This window comes from Chionomys nivalis, chromosome 1 (genome assembly GCF_950005125.1).
Source record: "Chionomys nivalis chromosome 1, mChiNiv1.1, whole genome shotgun sequence".
Classification (NCBI taxonomy): domain Eukaryota; kingdom Metazoa; phylum Chordata; class Mammalia; order Rodentia; family Cricetidae; genus Chionomys; species Chionomys nivalis.
Genome location: NC_080086.1, coordinates 22,088,372 through 22,108,700, shown reverse-complemented (window position 1 = coordinate 22,108,700; position 20,329 = coordinate 22,088,372). Strand labels below are relative to the sequence as shown.

General features: G+C 43.0%; 1 protein-coding gene across 1 annotated transcript; it reads left to right on the top strand.

The window, feature by feature from the left end:
• Positions 1–1,460: 1,460 nt before the first annotated feature.
• On the top strand, positions 1,461–7,395 carry LOC130886499 (C-type lectin domain family 2 member E-like). Its single transcript, XM_057788393.1, has 5 exons — positions 1,461–1,587; positions 2,009–2,140; positions 5,509–5,693; positions 6,244–6,350; positions 7,251–7,395. Exons 1-5 carry the CDS (start codon positions 1,461–1,463, stop codon positions 7,393–7,395), a joined length of 696 nt encoding a protein of 231 aa, XP_057644376.1.
• Positions 7,396–20,329: the final 12,934 nt, after the last annotated feature.

Below are 20,329 nucleotides of genomic sequence, written 5' to 3'. Positions count from 1 at the left end.
CCAGCTTAAGAACCAATTATTCTAATTTATTAACCCTCTTCTATTACTAGCAGTCCCATTTTTGACTAGTTGTTAAAGACATCGGTTTGTTTGTTTGTTTTGCAACTGGTGACTTTCACTGTAATTTCCTCTGAAACATAATTCATGATAGCTGCCTAGTTACCCATTGACGTTAGAACCCACTCACCCCCCCTTAGGATCTCCATTGATTGACCCAAGTGTTGGAAAGATCATAAAAATTCCTTTGTTCAGACCTAATGCTTGGTGCCCCTACTATAAAAAGGTGGGTTCAAAACTTACCTTTTGCCACACCCTAATAAACACCATCTCTGACTGTGGTCTCAGCTAGCTGATAAGCTTCTGTGCTCCATGGTGTTTTTTTATTTTTTTATTTTTAAGTTTGCTTCTGGTTTTCCTGGAATCTGGTATCTGGAATAAAGTTTGCTTCTGGTTTATTAGACTTAGGTGGTCTGTCTCCATTGTTGCGCAACTCCCCCTGAACCCAACATTTGCTCTCTTTTGCTTTCAGATGCCTTCCTTCCTGAGCATTTCTTCCCTCTGCTCCTCCCTCGCTCTCTGCCACTCCATCCACACCTGAGAAGGCAGCTGGAGGCTTTGAGTGGTGGCACAAGGCACTGGGGGAAGGGGTGAGATGAAGGCCTCAAGATAACAGCACCACACAATCTGTCAGCCTGTGGGGAGCAGCCGCCTGAGTTTGTTCCCTTATAGAGGAGTAACCTTGAAGTACTAGACAGGTTGTGCTGTAGGCGTGGTCTGTGGCGCCACACCTGTTGGAGTTGCTGGAGGAGACCTGGTCAAGTTGGTCCTGAGAGCCTGGTGAATGGGGGATCACGGAAGCAGGCTCAGTGGCTGTCATGTCTGAGGACTTGTCCTTGTCCATCAACGGGGACAATGACAAGCTTCAGTGTAGGGCCCGGGTCTGCCCTTGTTTCTGGGTGCATCTCGAGGACAGTTTCTGGTCAGCTAACTAAGCATCCTGTTTGTTCCAGTGCTCCCCCCCCCCCCCCCCCCCCCCCCCCCCCCCCCGGTGGTTAGCTGTAGGGCATTGGCCTTTGTTGGTATGGTAATTTTCCACCTGCCTGGGCGGAGGTCCTTGTGCAGCAGTTAGGTACTTAAGGACTTCCCCAAGTCTGAATAAATTGGCACTCAGCTGATCTCCTTTCGAATGACCCTGGTCTCTTTGTGTGTTCAATCTCCAGGCCCTTGCCCGACTCTCGTAAGGTACAGTGGCGCATGAACTGTACCGAGGGTGTAACACAGAATCGGGTGTTACACTTCAGGAGATGACAGGTGAGAGCCCAGGGGCAGGGGGACTCTGGGAAAAAGCCTCAGAGCACTTCCCGGGGTGGGGCTCCCTCCACAGGGAAGGGCTTACCTGAGACTCTTGTGTTCTGGCCAGAAAGACCTGTGAATGGGCGGTATGCCACGTAAAGGTGGCCATGGGGTTCGTGGAAGAGCAGTGTGTTCCTGGAATTGTGGACCACGGGCACTTTAGTCCATTCCTGCATCCACACAATGCCTCCTTCAAGTGTACCACAGCTGTCACCACACACAAGGCACTGGACAGTAAGTCTCAGCTTCTGGACTATTGATGACATTTTTGCCCCTAGAAAGGTTGCATCCAGTTTCTTCCAGCAGGTATTTTATTTCATCCACTCTCGTGGTGTGGACATTTGCTCATCTACCCACATGGCATGGGATGCGTGGTCCATTCTTCCATGAGAGTGAGATCTGAGATCCATGGGATCCTCAAGGTTAGGTAGTCGATTACTCTTAGTTCAGTAACTGGAAGACCCTGGGTCAAGTCGTGTTTCTGGCATCTCTGGTCTTCTTTTCACCATGGCCATCCTTTATGGACCAGGTCTTCTATGAAGGAAGAAGCACTCTTTCAGGTACTTGTAGGTGATTGTAAAGTGGGTTTTTGTTGTAAGTTTCTTTTATTTTCCTTAATTCTTGAAGTTGGCATTCTTATATTCATGTTTCACAGAGAAAGAGTTCCAAGGACAAAGTCTCAGAACCGTCTCCCCCGTGTCTCCTGCTGGGTGTCACTGCTGCTATGCAGTGATCATCGTCCTCAGTGGAGCTGTGATTGTACTTTCTATTGTTCTGTCATTGTCAGGTGAGTGACATCTCCAGATCCTGCAGCATTCTGTCCACATCCACACTGTCGGTTACACTTACTGACCTCTGTGAGCCAGGCACTGTGGGAAGGGCAGGAGAGAGAACACACTGGAAATTCCTGTTCTCTGGGAACTTAGGGTCTAGCAGGAAGATGCAGTGAAGGAACAGCACAGGCTGTGGTGTGCACAGGAGGTCAGGCTCAGCATCCCTGGGAAGAAGAATCAATCTAGAGAGATGCAGGAGACATGTCATCCTGGGGGAACAATTTAGGCAGAACACAAGAAGAAAAAAACCCAAGTAGGAGCTTCAAGGAAGCTGCTACAGCTAGGGGCAGTGAGGGCAGTGAAGAGTAATATGGTTGGGGAAGGTACAGAACACTCCACCACTTCATGATTCATGGTTTCAGTTAATATCTTCACCTATGGTCTGAAAATATTAAATAGAATGATCCAGAAATACGCTGTTCCTCAGCTTTTAGTTTTAGACTATTCAGAATAATGTGCTAAAGTCTTGTACAGCTTCCCTGCCATAGCTAATGATTCATGATATTGTTTTATAAAATCAACTTTAATCATGTCAGTGACTAATGTACAAGTCTAAACACAAACAAACTTTTGCCCACAAGACTTAGTATGTATAATCTAAACAGTCATGTGGATCTAAGTAACAGTCACCTCAGGGCCTGTTGCATTTGTTCTTTTCATTAATGCCTCATGGTAGTGAGTATAAGAACTGGAAACAGTACAACAAATTGCCCTCCACTGAAAATAAATATGTGATCGTATTTCTAGTATTTAATATTTCTTATCAAATCATTTATTTCTATCCTCAGAATCCCTTCCAAGGAGCCATGTAGTCATTCTTATCTGTTAAAGGAAGAAAAAGGCAAAGTTATGAAAGAAAAAGTCATTTTTTCTAATCAGTCCTGCATTCAGAAATTCTTACACACACACACAATCACTCTGTTGTTATGGACTCACAAACGAACACGTCACCCTGCTCCATTAACATAATCACTCAAACACTGACCAAGTCCCAAGCCCTGTGCATCTCACTGAACTTCTACCCAGTTAGGAGAGCCAATCTAAAGCCACAGAGCTTTGGTTATGGTTTTATATTTTCTTTGTATTTACATTTTTACACGCTTATCAGCCACAAAGTAGAAAAAACCCAGCAAAGTTGAAACTAGAAATGTAATGCTTTTTATAACCTTTTATGAATTTGGCCTCTGCTCTAATCCTGGGCTTCCTTGTCACCTTATGTCACCCTTCCTTGTTCTCCCTTTTACATGTAACTCCATGCCCACTCTCACAGCTGTTCACACTGTACATTATAGCCTGGGGCAAGCATATGAGGGAGCACATGGGGTCTCCTTCTTGCTGAGTTTGTGTGACCTTATTTAGTATTATACTTTGTACACCCCCCACTTTTCTACAAGTTTCTATTTCTTTATGACTGGATAACTTTCTGTGTTACACATGCACCACATTTTCATTATGTGTTCCTCAGTTGATGGACATCTAGGTCAGGTCTATTTTGCTCCTATTGTACACAGGGCAGCAGTAGACACGGATGTGCAGGTCTCTGTGTTATGGTGTAGTGTTCTCTCATATATTCCCAGGAGTGGCATAGCTGAGTCACCAAAGGTCTATTTGTAACTTTTTTTTTTAAAAAAAGATTTATTTATTTATTTATTTATTAATTATATATACAGTATTCTCAGTATACCTCCAGGCCAGAAGAGGGCACTAGATATCACTACAGATAGCTGTGAGCCATCATGTGGTTGCTGGAAATTGAACTCAGGACCTTTGGAAGAACAAGCAGTGCTCTTAGCCACTGAGCCATCTCTCCAGCCCCCTATTTGTAACTTTTTAAAGGACCCTCCATACTGGATGTTTCAGTTTATACTCCCATGAACAATAAATAAGCGTCCCTATTTCTGCAGAGTTCTGACATCTGTTGTGAGATTTCTTGATAATTGCCATTCTGACAGCCTCTAATGAGAGCCAGCACACATTCATGTGGATTTAATGTATGTGCACATGATAACAGGAATGCCTTAATCAAAGTTTTGGTATCAAAAAATTATTTGACCATGCCTTGTTTTGCATGCTAGTATTTCTCCATAGTTTAAATTCAGAGAAGTGAGGAGTCTTTATTTGGTCATTACAAAAGCAGGATGTGTTCTCATTCCTCCCACTCTTCAACTGGACTTAGGCAGCTTAATCCAGTGCTCCTGTGTGGGTTTCTGTTTCTGTTTCTGTCAGTTGCTGGATGAAAGTTCTATGGTGATATTTAAGATATTCCTCAGTCTGACTAGAGGGAAATCAAGATTGTGCCCCTCTCCTCTATTGCTTAGGGTCTTAGATGGAATCAGCCTTGTGGATTTCTGGAAATTAGAGTCAGTTTCTGCTAACCCTATAATGACTTCCTCAATCAAGATACTTTTCCTTGCTCTCGTCTGTCCTTCCTCGATCTTGACTATACCATTCCCTCAAGTTCTCCTCAACCCTCCCCTTTCCTTCTCACCTTACCCCCATGCTCCAAGACCATGAGTTCACCCACTGAAACAATCTACTGAGCTAATGGGATCTCACCAACTCCAGCTGGGCTGGGAAGGAACAAGCATAGGACCAAATTAGTCCCTCTGAATGTGGTTGACAGTTGTATGGCTAGGGCAGACTGAGGGGCCACTGGCAGTGACACCATGATTAATCCCTATTGCATGTACTGGCCTTTTGGGAACCAAATCTCTTTGGATTTAATATCTTGCACAGCCGAGATATAGTAGGGAGAGCCTTGGAACTTCCACAAAGCAATGTGTCTTACCATTTCTGAGGACTTGAGGGCATGGGAGGATGTGTGGAGGGAATGGAAGGAAGAGAGGGAGTGGGAACTTGGATTGGTATTTTTTAAATCTAATTAATTAAATAAAAGCAGGATGTGAAGCAGGATCATAGGAAATCATCTGTAGGATCCTAGCAATCAGGGAGAGTACTCATGGGGGAACTATGATTTTGTTCAGGCTATGGTGTCTTCAGTCCCTGCTGTTAGGAGGCACAGCCAGGTGGATTATTACAAAACTCATACAAGTACAGTCTACAGAGTGAGATCCAAGTCAGGCAGGGGGACATGTAGAGATTCTGTCCCCAAACTCAAAATACAAACAAGAGAAACATTTCCTTAGAGTCCCACATGAAGCTTGTTGATGGGAGACCACCATGCTAAGAAGAGTCTCTTAGCAATCAGTAATGAAAGGTACAGTCTAAACACACACCTCAAAACAGTGATTGAACGGTTAGCCAAGAACCAAGACATGGAAATGTTTATCTATGATATGTATTTGCACTGTGCACATTCTAGTGAGAAAGGAAGAAAAGGCCATTGCAAGTCCTGAAGCTGGCTATGCCACGTGCCCAAGAGACTGGATTGCATTTGGAAGTAAATGTTTTTATTTTTCTGAACACACAAGTAACTGGACATCCAGCCAGACCTCCTGCATGGAGCTGGGGGCCCATCTTACTCACTTTGACAGTCTGGAGGAGTTGGTAAGAAAGGATCGGGAGTTGGTTTGTTGTTTGTTCCTGTGGAATATGTATTGCCTTGAGAAAGAGAGCTTAAACTCAAAACATGAGGAAGATTCCCACCCTAGGTACTGGGGGACATGGGACACACATTAGCATGTGCCATTTGTGATGGTAACACATCTGGCTGTAGCCCTGAGACATTCCAAGGATATTCTCATCTGTAATGCTAATAGTCAACGTGCAAGGCCCAATATACGTTTGAGAATCTTGGTGGTCATGCAAGTCTTTGTCGGAGCTGGCAGGTGTTGCAAACTTAAGGTGACAACTGTTACTAACTGTAAATACAGACTCAACGAGGGCCCTTCTCGGCGACAGAAGGATGGGTGGTTGTCAGTGTGTTATGGGTTATGATAGGAAAATGCATCTACTGAGAACTGAGGGTTATTAGGCTCCACAGTTGATGACCCCCAGTTCAAACCAGCTGCCATCTGGAGAGGAGGCTGTAGGACAGAGACTCAAAGCTCATCTGGAACTGAAAGACACATGTATTTGCTTTCTGTGTTTTTGACAGAATTTCCTGAATAGATTAAAGGGGGATTCTGCTGCCTGGATCAGCCTGCACAGAGAGTCATCAGAGCAGCCTTGGATGTGGACAGACAACACTGAATATAACAACTTGTATGTGTTCAGAATGCTTTTCCTCCTACTGTGTTCATGTGCTGTGATTGTGTGAATTGTGGTTGTGAAAGGTGAAAGGCTGAGTAATGTGAAGAAAATGTAACTGGAAAGAGAAAAACCCTTGGGTTTGAGGTGTGCCTTGGGTCTGATTGTGTGTTACATGGAGTCCCCAGTATCCACAACCTGGTAAATTCACATCTGTCAGAGTCACCTAGTGTTGTTTCACTCCAAATCTTTATCCTGATGATGGCATCTGGGGAAGATGCTGTCTGCTCTCAGCACTTGGAAATCTCTCCTTGCTGCTAACTGCCCTTGTGGAATGCAGACAGAACTGCTGATGACCACTAAGGGGTCTGAAACCCCAGGAAGTCACCACACAACTGCTGGACAGGACTTGTCAGATAGCTGTGTGCACAGTTGCTCTTATCACTGAAGCAGACTCCTCGGACATTGGGATCCTTCTCTAAAGTCTCATCATCAAAGAACACCCAAGACAGCACTTGTTATGAGCATAGCCATTTTGAATAGTCCCATTTCTCTGGAATGGTGAATGTCCATTACTAAAGACCTTTAGCATTTACTTCAAGATAGAATTGAAAACTACCTTTGGATGCTACCCATGGCTGAATGAAGATCATGTGAACATGGCAGAGAGCACCAGTCAAATGCTTTGAACACACAGTACAGGGTCCAATGTAGATGAGTGACAAAGGTGTGCTCACCAAATGGGACCCTGAGAGTGGAAAAGTCTCTGAGTGTAACACTAGCGCTGGTGATTCCTCATGGCCTCTGCCTTTCTGTGATTCGTGCTATAAACAAGCAGTGAACATAAGTGAGATATCATTGCTGGGGGAATGCAGTGGCCGACTCTGCAGACATTTTGTTTGTTTTTTGTTTTAGGATTCCCATCCGAGGAGAAGGAGAACATGCCTACCTGAGTGACAATGGGATCAGCAGTGGCAGGGACTACACACATAGGAAGTGGATTTGTAGCAAGCCCTACAGCTATGCTTTACAGTGTCCAGTCATCTCACAGCTTGTGTAGAGACTGTGTCAAAGCAGTTATGAGAGCTCTGTAACATGTCATCTACAGCTGCAGCCTCATTTCTTTATCTTATAAAATTATCAAAATCAGCACCTAATCCGTGGTGACATCAGAGATAACATTATCAGAGAGGACTATACCTACAGGTATTTGGAGGACTGTGGGTGATTCTAAATTAAATAAGTGTTTGCTATGGGTTTGTACTCATATCATAAACGTGAATTACAATCATAAAATCCAGTAAAATAACATTTCTCTGTGTTCTATTCATAGTTCATTTAGTTCCCCTTTTGTTTCAATCCATTTAATTTCAGATAAACAGTGTGACACTATTTCTCAAATAAATAAATAAATAAATAAATTTTTGTCCTATGGAAATTACTTTGTGTTAGTAGTTTCAATTATCTTATTTACAGTACATACTAATCCTAAGCCTTGGGGAGAAAGATCACTTACTCAAATCTTCAAGATCAAATTAATTAATTAAAGCATGCTTTTTTATTTGTGTTCACGAACTGCCTCCCCTGAGATGGGGTTTGAGATGTCAGCATGGGAGGTGAGGGAGACAAGATTTTTATAAAGTCCAGGGTGGGGAGTTTCCAAATAGTGATCATGACAGGTGGAAGAGGTGGGGTTACAGGAGCAGAACATAGATTAGTTTGGTCAGTGAATAAAGTGAGTACATGACCATTCCAAGGTAGATTTGAGGAGAAGGTTTTATTGTAGATATGAGGAAGAGCATCAGAGGCATTTGGAAGAGTCCACAGTGGGGAGAGGAAGGAGTAGAGTAAACCTGGCCAGCAGATTCCACTTGGCCTTGAGAGAATAAAGAGCAGAGGAGAGTGAGAGAGGAGGATCAAGAGAGGAGAATAAAGAGAGAGCATGGCCAAAATGGCAGGGTTATGTAAGAATGAGAGGCTGAAAGGGAAGCCATGAGCTGAAGCTTAGAGTAGGGGTCAGAGAATGAGCAGCTGAGGGAGTCACAGGTCCTGAGTAAGCCTGGAGGCCAGCATGCATTTTGGGATGGTAGTAGCATGGAAGTCTGTCATTCGTCCTGAGTTTCTTCTGGACCTGAGTGTTGGATTATTTGAATTGGAGTTTTCTATGTTGTTTGGTTTGTTTGAAGTGTGTGTGTGTGTTTGTGTGTGTGTTTAGTTTGTGTGTGTGTGTGTTTAGCTTTCTAGTCTATTTTATCAGGTGAATTGCAGTCTGTTGAGTTAAAGGAAGTTGGTGTGGACTATGCTCCTTATGTCCCAGAACAAAGGAAACTCTACCAGCACAGCTCTCAATGTGCACAGATAAGGAAGTTCCCTGTGGGCTGGAGCCTGGGGTTTTCAGATCCAGTGTGGTTCAAAGGGAAGGTGGGGAGGGGAGGTGCAGTGGATGTTGAACCCCACTCCAGCAAGTTCTCTGGTATTTTTGTCTTGTGGTAAATTATAAAAAGGAAAAATCTTGTGAGATTTCTGCTTCAGTCTACAGAAAGGAACCTGTTTTCTGGATTTTGAACACGGTCTGTTTCACTCTTTTATTTTATTGCTTTATTCCCACTGTTTTTACTTTATTTTTTTTTGAGCACTTGCTTGTTTTAGTAAAGAATATTGGGTATCCTAGAAAACAGTGCTCATACAAAGCAAAGAGTCAAGTTCTTGAGGACTGTGGGTGATTTTCATGTAGGCAAAATACTCTGTAGCTGAAACCATGTTCTTTCATTCCTCTTGCCATAACTCCCAGTTCTTTGATAGAAGCCAGCGCTGACACAATATATCATACCATTTTATCTGGTGTGTATATACTTAAGAATTTTCTTTATAAACACTTTGGATTTAAATTTTAAAGAAATAGTAAAGAAAGCAAACAAGAACAGCTCCATACGTGGGTAAGAAACAAATAACTTTCAGGAGAGAAACAGTCAAATGGGTTTTACTGGGGACATTGAAATTAAGAGTGGCACATTACCTGATTAAAGATGAGAGACGCTGTGAAAATTCTAATGCTCTGAATACAAACGACGTCTTTGTTTAATGTATAACTGGAAGGAAGGAGGGAAGACAGAGAAGCCTGTTAAGTCAAACACATCCATTCAACCATGAGGAGCAATGAGAGTCACATGACAGCAAGCAGCAAGCTGAGTCCAGAGAAGAAGTGAAAAAGTCTGGCTTTAGCCAGTATCCTAAAGAGAAAGAGAATCAGAACACGGAGAAGCTCAGATCTTCTGATTTAGTTCTGAAAAGCCAACGAGCTTCACAGACTGCTTGGTGCAGCTCCACAGGTGACCACAGAGTGGAGTTCCAGGAAAGGAAAAGCACATTAACTCAGTAAAGATAATGTGTCCCCTCTGCCAGCTCTTTAGCATGGCTTTAGGTGGATCAGCCTTGCTGAGGGGTGGGCTCTTGCTCAATGATTGACAGGCCCAGGAGGACTTGCTCTTGCTTATTTGCTTTCCTCATGCTAGCAGGTCCATTCCTACACTGGCATTAGAGCAGTGTTTCTCAACCCGTGGGTCTCTACTCCTTTGGGTGTAACATATCAGATATCTTGCTTATTGGATATTTACATTAAGATTCATAATAGTAGCAAAATTACAGTTATAAAAGTAGTACAGTTACAAAGTAGTAAAATGTAAAGAATTTTAGCATTGGGGGTCACCACAACATGAAAAACTGTATTAAAGCTCCCCGCATTAGGAAGGTTGAGAACCACTGCATTAAAGCCTACTTCTTCGGGATTCCAGCATCTACAGAAGACCATCTGAGACATCCAGTCTCATAGATTGAGAAACTTCTGGATTCTTGGATTTTATGTTCATAGGCAGCCATTGCTGGACTAGCTGGATTACAGCCTGTAAGTCATTCTAATAAATACCCTTTCTATAAACAAAGAAGATTCATTCTATAAGTTCTTTTGCTGTAGACATCCCTGACAAATACAGTGATATATGATGAAAAGGCAGGACAGGATGCAGGCAAAGAGTCATGAAAAAAGTTATGGAGAAAATGGTTTAATTGATTTTTTCTTATTTAGTGGTGAGTAAGTTCATAAACATGCAATTGACAGTGAAATTCTAAAACCATAACCAAAGCTCCATGACTTCAGAATGGCTGTTCCAACTCTGTGGAAGTGCAATGAGATACCTAGGTTTGGGGATGTGCTAAGTTTCTGAGACTAGTGAAATGTGCCAATCTTGTGGTTTTTGTCTCTAAAAAGTCCCTGCTCACTCACCTTGTGAATGATTCTAGACTTACACTCCCAACTGTGTGGGACCTTGGCCAAGTCTGTGTGGCTCAATAAAAACTTTGAGATCATAAAGTGTCAACCTGGCCCCCTCGTCTGTGGTGAGAGTACCCCATTTGCAACAGGATGAGGGGTCTCTGACCTCCAACCTAGGCTTCATTGTATGTGCACTTCTGAAAGTGGTCAGTGCAGTCCAGCGCCAGACCTGAGGAATGGGAGAAGTTTTGTCCAAGGACAGAACAGCTATGCTGGGGTCCAGCTTTCACCTTGGATTCAAAGGTGTGGGTCCAGTCCCTCATCGGAGGGGCTTCTGCACTAAGGGCTGTGCTTTTGGCCTTAACCCAGTCCTTCACTGTGAGAAGGACAAACCCCTCCCTGTGGACACAGAAAGTTGCTATTCCCTTGTCATAGCCATGTCCATGGAGCCCTTAATAGAGAGAGGGGGCTCTCACCTCACACTGAGTACAAATAAATAAGAACAACAAAAATATACTGTCCATGTGAGACATCATATGTCTGCCGAGAGCGGTAGCTATTGTGTAGTGTAAAAGACCCCAAAAGGGAATCCCCAAAGGTCTATGGATCAAAGCAGCAAATGTAGCTGCTCTGAAAGTGGCTCTGGAAGCAGAGCAGCCTCTCCAGATCTTGAATACCCTGCCTGAACCTTAATTTCTCTAGAGCCCAATCTATATACAAAGAGACCAAGTGGACAGAAAGAAAAGATACTCAACAGGAGACAAATGGATGGTGTTTCTTTCTGAATGAGGGACCTGAACTCCCTGCCTTTATCAGAGGAAGATGGTCCAGATGGTCACCAAACTCTACCCGGCTGCCCATCTGCGGGCATCTATAACTGCTGAATGACTCAGGTCCAGATATTATTCCCAGATTGTGGTCTCTCCTCTCCCGGTGATGGAGGAAGGTCATTGGTTAAATAATAAAGAAACTGCTTGGCCTTCATAGGTTAGAACGTAGGTGGGTGGAGTAAACAGAACAGAATGCTGGGAGGAAGAGGAAGTGAGCTCAGATGCAGGGCAGCTCCTCTCAGGCAGACGCGATGAAGCAAGTCGCCAGGTCAGACATGCTGAATCTTTCCCGGTAAGACTGGTGCTACACAGATTATTAGAGATGGGTTGATCGGGATATGAGAATTAGCCAGTAAGGGCTAGAGCTAATGGGCCAAGCAGTGTTTAAAACCATACAGTTTGTGTGTTGTTATTTTGGGGCATAAGCTAGCCAGGCAGTCATGAGCTGGGCTGTGGGAAGAGGCCCACAGCTCCTACTACATCCCGGTGTCCAACAACAGTTTGGTCTTCCTTGCTAACGTTTTCCAATATCTGGCTAAGGTTCTAAATGTCGATTGGAAACTACATATAGGACACAAAGCTCAGGGAAGACAGGAAGAATAAATAGAAAGGAAACATGATCTAGGTATGTTCTTGAGACTGGCGAATACTGGACCAATCTCCTGCCTTTTGCTCTTATACGAGAGAGATGTAACCCGCATAAAGAAGCCCCTAAGACAGAAATGACTAATCATTCCTTCCCTATGTCCATCCATGTCCTGCGACAGCCATAGGGACCATTCATCAGACATTTTGCCAGGCTGCATGTTTGCCTGGAACCTGCCCACAAGTTCCAACCTGGCAACCTTGTGTGGGTAAAGAGATCCTGACACGGAGCCTTGAGCAAATATGGGAAGTCTCATACCCTGTGGTCCTCACACTGCTACAGCATCACTGGTGTCCCCTGTGCACACAGCACACCCAGCATAGGTAGACTACACATCATAAGGACAGAGGGGTCATCAGCAGGTCCTCTGATTCCCTAAGGATAAGACTGACATGGGCTGCATAATTATGTTTATTCTGTTTTCTCTTTTTTTTTGTCTCCAGTGAAAAGACCCCAACCCCCTGTAAGCCAGAAACTTATTTATGGAGATTAAGACGACTGGAATCAGGCAGTTCATAGACAGTCTAACCCTTGAGGCCCAGCCACCCACTGTCCTGATACATTTCTGTAAAATATTTCGCCTAGATTCTATTGGGGGATGGTTTGATTCATCGTGAAGAGCAGCGACAACCCTGGGACTGTTGTGGGTCCACTGTTAAAGAAAAGCGGCCATGATCTATCCAGTACCCTGCCTGCCTGACTCCACCCCTCAGCCCCAGGATCCCAAATGCCAGGCAAATAACATCTTGCTTGATGGCACTGTGAAACTGGTCCTCCTGGGAGCACACTAGTGGCTTCATTGTCCTAGAAATAAAACTGTTGTGGATTATTATTATTATTATTTCATTATGTTTATCATGTAGCTTTTCTGTATTTGGAAATGTTTTCACATACAAACACCCTTGTGTTTCAAAGGAGTACAGAATTAAGCATGTACTATGCTGTTCACGTTTGTGGCTTAGGAGCCACAGCCCTAGGTGTGTGGTATTGGCTGTGCTGGGGTAGCTGTGTGAGTGCACTCTGTGCTGCTTGCTCAAAGACAAAAACACCCACAAATGTACTTCTAGAAATCAGCCCTCATTGTTCCCAGGCTCTCAGATGCCTGTAAAATGCCAAGGGTGGCATTAAGAAAGTCAACACGAATGTCTCTCTGTCCATGAAAGCAGCATCCATCTCCTGGGGAAAAGTTAAATCATCCTGACTTCCACTACTCTCAGACACTCTCTGTATGGCTTAGCCCCTGGGGACAGAACTGTCACCTTTGACTCCTGCTGTGGGGGAGCCAAGTCCCACTTTGATTGTGACTTTTGCTTCCTTACCTTGATAAATCTCCACCCGTTCCTGCCTCTGGCATACAGCCCAAGAACCAAGAAAAAACATAGAGATTTAAGCATAAACCAAAAATGCAGGACTGCCATGTGTCAAAAACGAGCTGAAACTCTTCCTAAGTCAAGGATCTTAAGCAAGAGCAATATATCCTTTAGGGAAATGCAGTCGCTTGAGAGTACACTAGACCTGCATTTGGTTTCTAATATGTTTGTACAGCTGTATGCCAAATTTGATTCAAATAAAGATTTAAATAAAATCTGAGCTGCACATTGAAAGTATTGTGAAAATGACCTGCTTGGGCCTGACTGGAAGCTCCTCCATGGTGCATTTCTGCCCTCTGCTGCTGGATGGTGTTTCCAACAGCTCATTCTCCCTGTGATCCATTTCTGATTTTTCCTTCCTCAATGCTGGTGATGTTGTTTTAATCCAAAATGGACCTGAAGCTTTCATTCACAAGTGAACAGTCTCTAATGAGACTTGGGGCTCGAATCTGTAGCCACGAGATTAAAAGATTAAAATGTCCAGTTAGATTCCTTAACCAGGGCTGTTCTCACAATTAAAGAGGATTGAACTTCCTCTTTATTAGACAAGCAAGAATCTATTTTTTTATTATTATTATTGTTGTTCTGATAATTAGAGAATGTTTAGCCATGGTCAGAAATAACATTCAGGAAAGATAAAGGCCAGAGACACCAAAAATCTAAGAACTGGTACCAATCTATGTTCTCCTTCTCTACTTAAGGTTATGACTGGGCAATTAATCCTTTTGCTTCCTCCAACTCTCAGTATAGGACTGTGCTTGCTCAACTATCTACTCCACTATGGAAAATAGAATAAATTCTGTTGACACATGGTCCTAAGGAGACAAAATAAATCCTCTGCACCCAGGCAAAACCATGATTTGACAAATGCCCAAAGATCAAGGGGATCTACAGGAATGTATAAGGTCCCAGAACTTATCAGGTCACTAAGCCTTAGCTCAACAGACACCATGATGGAAGTACCATTCAGATCTTGGAACCCAACATGTAGGCAGCAATTCCTGTGAAAATGAGAGCATACAATCCATCAAAGTCCATACTTCTGGGAAGTCTATAATGTACTACCTTGGTTTTTGACTTCTGTAGTTTGCTTGTGGCTACCCATTCTTGCAAGTGGCTAAGTGGGGTGAGTGAACCCAGTCGGTGAGGGTTTGTGTGTAGTAATAAGAGTAGCGGGGCTGTGTCCCCAGCACCCGGCCGCCCGTATGGCTAGCTTATGCCACGAAATAATTACACGGAAACTGTATTCTTTTGAACACTGCCTGGCCCATTAGCTCCAGCCTCTTATTGGCTAGCTCTTACATATTGATCTAACCCATTTCTAATATTCTATGTAGCATCATGAGCTGGCTTACCGGGAAAGATCTTAACCTGCGTCTGTCTGGACTGGGAGAATCATGGCGACTCACTGACTCGGCTTCTTTCTCCCAGCATTCTATTCTGTTTACTCCACCCACCTAAGGGTTGGCCTATCAAATGGGCCTAGGCAGTTTCTTTATTAATTAACCAATGAAAGCAACAGATAAATACAAGACCCACCTCCATCATTTGTGTGTGTGTGTGTGTGTGTTTTATGTGCTTAATACCTCATCCTGAGGAAGGCTTATTGCTGTACCAGGGACCTGAACACCCTGTTTAGTCGCTGGATGGCCAATAAAGAATTTTTGTTTGTTTGAACCCATGTGTGAGTGTTCTTCCCTGGTGTAAATCTTTTTTTTTTTTTTTTTTTTTTTTTTTTTTTTTTTTTTTTGGTTTTTCGAGACAGGGTTTCTCTGTGGTTTTGGAGCCTGTCCTGGAACTAGCTCTTGTAGACCAGGGTGGTCTTGAACTCACAGAGATTTGCCTGCCTCTGCCTCCCAAGTGCTGGGATTAAAGGCGTGCGCCACCACAGCCCGGCTGTAAATCTTATAATACTTAGCAAGTAGATGACAAAAAAAAAAAAAAAAAAAGAAAAAAAACCAAACTCAGTGCTAATACTATAAGTTAGAAACAAGCAAAAATCACTCAAAGAATCAGTAAAACAGAGTTGGTTCTTTGAGAAAATCAGTTTAAGATTCATAAGTCCTTAGCCAAGTTAACTAAAAGACACACAGATGTGATCCCAAGTAATATAATTGGAGACTAATGGGGGATATAATAACAGACAGTGTGGAAACCCAGACTAATAAGTACTACTTTAAAAACCTGTAATCCTTTAAATTAGAAAACCTAAAAGAAATGGATAAACTTGGTAATGTCTATCACCTGCCTAACTAAAATCAAGATCAGACAAGCATTTAAACAGACCTACAATGCATAGTGCAATAGAAGCAATAATTAAAACTCTACCAATTGATAAGCCCGATGGCCAGATGGATCCACAGCAGAATTCTAAACAGATTAAAAAAAAATTAATGCCAACATTCCTCAAATTATTCCACAAAATAAAGACAGAAGGAACATTGTCTAATTCTTTTAATGAGGCCACAATTACCCTGATCTAAATTAGATAAAGCCATTAAAAATGAGTATTGTAGACCAAGTTCTCTTGTGAACATATATGCAAAAAAAAAAAAAAAGCTCAATAAAATACTTGCAAACAGAATTCCAAGAGCACATCAAAAAGATCATCTGCCATGATCAAGTGGTTTCATCCCAGAGATGCAGGGATCATTCAGCATACATAAGTCAATAAATGTCACCTACCAGATATATAGAGTGAAATAGAAAAACCACACGACCATTTCATGTGATGAAGAAAACCCTTTGATAAAACTGAACATTCTTTCATCGTGAAAGTCTTGGAGAAACTGTGGGTACACGGGACATATGTCAACACAACAAAGGCAGATTATATCTTGCCCACAGCCAGAACCAAAGTAAATGGGGAGAAACTTGAAGCATCCACAGTAAAGTCATGAACAAGAGAAGGATGCCCATCTGTCCATATTTAGTTCATCTAGTACTTGAGCTCTTAGCTAGGACAATGGGGAGAACTGAGGCAATCAGTGGATACCACCGGGCAAGAAAGAAGTAAACATATCTTTAGTAGCAAATGATATGATAATAAACATACGTAATCTTAAGAATTCTACTAGAAATCGTCCTCAGATGATGAACACTTCCAGCAGTAGTGTTAACTCACAGGGAAAAAACTCCTTTAAATATAGCCTCAAAAAATTTAAAATATCTTGTGGCAACTCTAACCAAACAAGTGAAAGACTCATATGATAAAAATCCTTAAAATACTGAATAATAAAATTCAAGAAGGTATCAGAAAATGGAAAATTCTTGAATGCTCATGGATTGGTAGGATTGATATTATAAAAATGCCTCTTCTACATAAAGCAATCTGCAGATTCAATGCACTCCCCATCAAAATCCCAAGTCTTGAAAGGACAGTTCTAGCTGTATATGGAAACACAAAAGGCCAGGATAGCTAAAATTACCTGAACAATAAAAGAACTGCCGTATGTCTCACCATCTGAGACCTCAAAAATCTACTCCAGTGCTATAGTAATAAGAACAGCATGGAGTTGGCGTAAAAACAGACACATTGATCATCAGCATTGAGCTGAAGACAGGGATGTAAATCCACACACCTATGGACACCTGTTTTTTGATAGAGAAAACATACATAGGCATGAGAAAAAAAGACAGCATCTTCAACAAATAGTGCTGATCAAACTGAATGGCTGCCTGTCAGGAAATGCAGTCTCATTCATTCTTACCACTCTGCACTAAACTCAGTTCCAACTGGATCAAAGACTGCTATATAAACTGGACACAGTGAACCTGGCAGGAGAGAAAGTGTTGAATAGCCTTGAGCTCATTGGCACAGGAAGAGACTTTCTGAACAGGATACTGTTTGAACAGCCACTAAATCAATAATAAATAAATGGGGCCCCATGAAACTGAGAAACTTCTGCACAGTAGTGGACACTGCCATTCAGACAATATGGCAGCCTGCAGAAACGGAAATATTTTTACCAATTACACATCTGATATATTGCCAATTTTAAAATATGTGTTGGACTAAATAAAGACGACATCAAAAAATACATAACCCAAATTAAAAAGTGTTGTATACATCTCACAAAAGATTTTTCAAAAGATGGACACAAATGGCTGAGAAACACATAAAGAAATGGTCAATATCCTTAGTTATTAGAGCAATGCAAATGAAAACTACATTGAGATTTCATTGTATATAAATCAGAATGTCCAAGATAAATAAACAAAAAACATCCTGTTGGTGAGGTTCTGAGGTTGATACAGACAGCATGCATGTTTTCACACAAAAACACACACACACACACTTATCCACGGTGTGGAGATAGATAGATAGATAGATAGATAGATAGATAGATAGATAGATAGATAGATAGATATAGAGAGAAACAGAGAGACAGAGAGAGAGACAGAGAGACAGAGAGACAGAAACAGAGACAGAGAGAGACAGAGACAAAGAGGTGGGAGGAGGGAGGAAAAGAGGGAGGAAGAGACAGAGAGGGAGGAGGGGGATATTGGAGACTTTCTTTCAAATGTATAGTATAGAGGTTAGTTCAGTTTAACAAATAACCAGGCTAGCCTAAAATATAAAACAACTATATTTTTATTTATTATAAGGGGAAAACTCAGGAAACAGGAAGGAGAAGTCTAAGCTAAGATGTACCCCAAGGAAATCTCAGAGAGAGAGTGAGAGCACCTGGGATATATCCTGTTTTTTTTTTTTTTTTTTTTTTTTTTCGTATATTTGTTTTTGGGTCCCAGAAAGCCACACCCTAACTTGGTCCCACCTCTTAAAGATAAATTGGTTAACAAGGCTTCCCCACCAATATAGGAATCACACACTGTGCCCACTGAGGTTGCTTGGAGGCTCTGCTTTGCCTCTATTTCACTCCACAATCCACAGGAAGATGGTAGGACCTGCACCGCTGTCTGCTTTGGTAAAGAAAGTCAAGGAAATTACACCCTAGTTCTTAAAACACCCAACAGTGAGACATTCCTACAGTTGACTGCAGGAGTCACATGACCTGAATTCATGGGCACAAGGGATAGTCTTATATGGCCTCTGTTGTGTTCAGAAATCCTGTGTCTTTCAGAGACTGAGCAGGGGATGCTCCTTCTCAGGCGATGGATGCAGCCTGTGAGGGGGATTTGAACATGAGCTCAGCCTCCGCCAAAGAGTTAATCCGCACATGGCTTGCTCTGAGGTGACGGCAGTTTTCCGAGATGAGGCGTAGCTGTTGGAAGACACTGGAGCTGTGTCAACCTTATCCTTGGTTCCGCGGTTGTCCCTCCACTGGGTAAGGATCGTGAGCATTCACGCACTAGTGTCCATGTTCAAATCTCTTCCCAACCTGAGCTGGCCTCTCCTAGAGTCCTGCTCTCAGAAATCAGTGACAAGCATCCCAGTGTTGTGACCCCAGCAGTTTCTCGAGGATTGAGTTTTGAGACCTGTGATTCACCCCCGAGGAAGGCGACCTCCGTGTGCAGGCCACCTTCGTCTGAGCACTGTTCTCCCGCTGTGAATGTGGGGCCCAGAGCAGAGGAAGAGCAAGAGAGCACAGGGATACAAGTGTGGGCTGTGGGGCACAGCTGGCAGGCCTTATGGAGCGCGTTTCCCAAAAGGAGCGCGAGGGGGCGCCCAGCACCTTGCTCAACCTCTTCAAGTACAGTGAGCAGCTGATGTCATCAAGAAGCTTCAACTCCAAAAATCGTGCTTTGTGGTGGCACAGGCCGGTAGGATATGCTGCTAGAGGCAGAGGCAGGAGTGTGTGAACTGAGGTCAGCCTGGACTGCACATTTTTCACGCTACTTTCACTTTTCTCCTTTGAGTTGTAGGAGCCAGCCATGATAAGCTAAATATGAACAGATCCCCCAAAAGAAGCTCTTAACTTCCAACCATTATCACCTGCCAGAATAAGACTCAGCCATCGGTAAATTTAATAGAGGCCTGAGTCTCAGTAGTTTGCCCTGAAGCAATACCTGGTTGCAGGAAGGACCGAAGGACCACAAACTGAGATTACCAGAGCACAATCCAAGAACAGATGATCCAAAGGAAATGCCTAACTTTCTAATCCCTGTAGATAGGATTACCTACACTCACCAGGACAGCCCTCGACAAATGTCAGCCAATCAGGGGTCCTGAACCTCAGAAACCCCTCTCCCCCACCTTCACTACTACAAAACCCAACTCTAACTGAGCTCGGGGCTCTCTGCTTATTCCCATACGTTGGACATGCAGTGAAAACAAATTTCCAATTGGCAAAAAATAAAGGCTCTTTGCTTTTACATAAGGAACTTGGTCTTCATTTTGGTTTTTGGGGAACTTTGCGTATTTGGGCATAACACGAGTAAGAAAAGATTAAAAGATTATAAAAAGATTTAGGCCAAGAGGTGGTAGTGCAATCCTTTAATCTCAGCAATTAGGGGTCAGAGGTAGATGGACTTCTGTGAATTCGAGACCAGCCTCATCTATGGAGTGTGTTCCAGGACAGCCAGGGCTGTTAAACAGAGAAAACCTGTCTGGAAAAACAAAACAAAAGAGAGAAAGAAAGAGGAAGAGAGAAGGAGAGAAAGTAAACGTGCCACTCATAATGCTTGAAACAAATACTACAGCCAGACCCTACAACTTTGTTGGCACTGGAATATTGTCATCCAGTTTTGCTTGTTGAAATCATTTTAGTCGTGCAGGGGCTGGCCCACATGCCGCTCTTCCTGAGTCCAAGTCCTATCACCGGGGTGTGCTCAGGAGACTTCCTTCTGGAGAGCTCGGCAGGACCTGAACTGAGGTGGTCAGGTGAGGAACTTGTCTGCATGGACTCTTATCTAGGTTTACATATTTACATTTTTTCCCTTCCCATTTTACTAAAAAGCGATCTTCTTAGGCCGAGAAA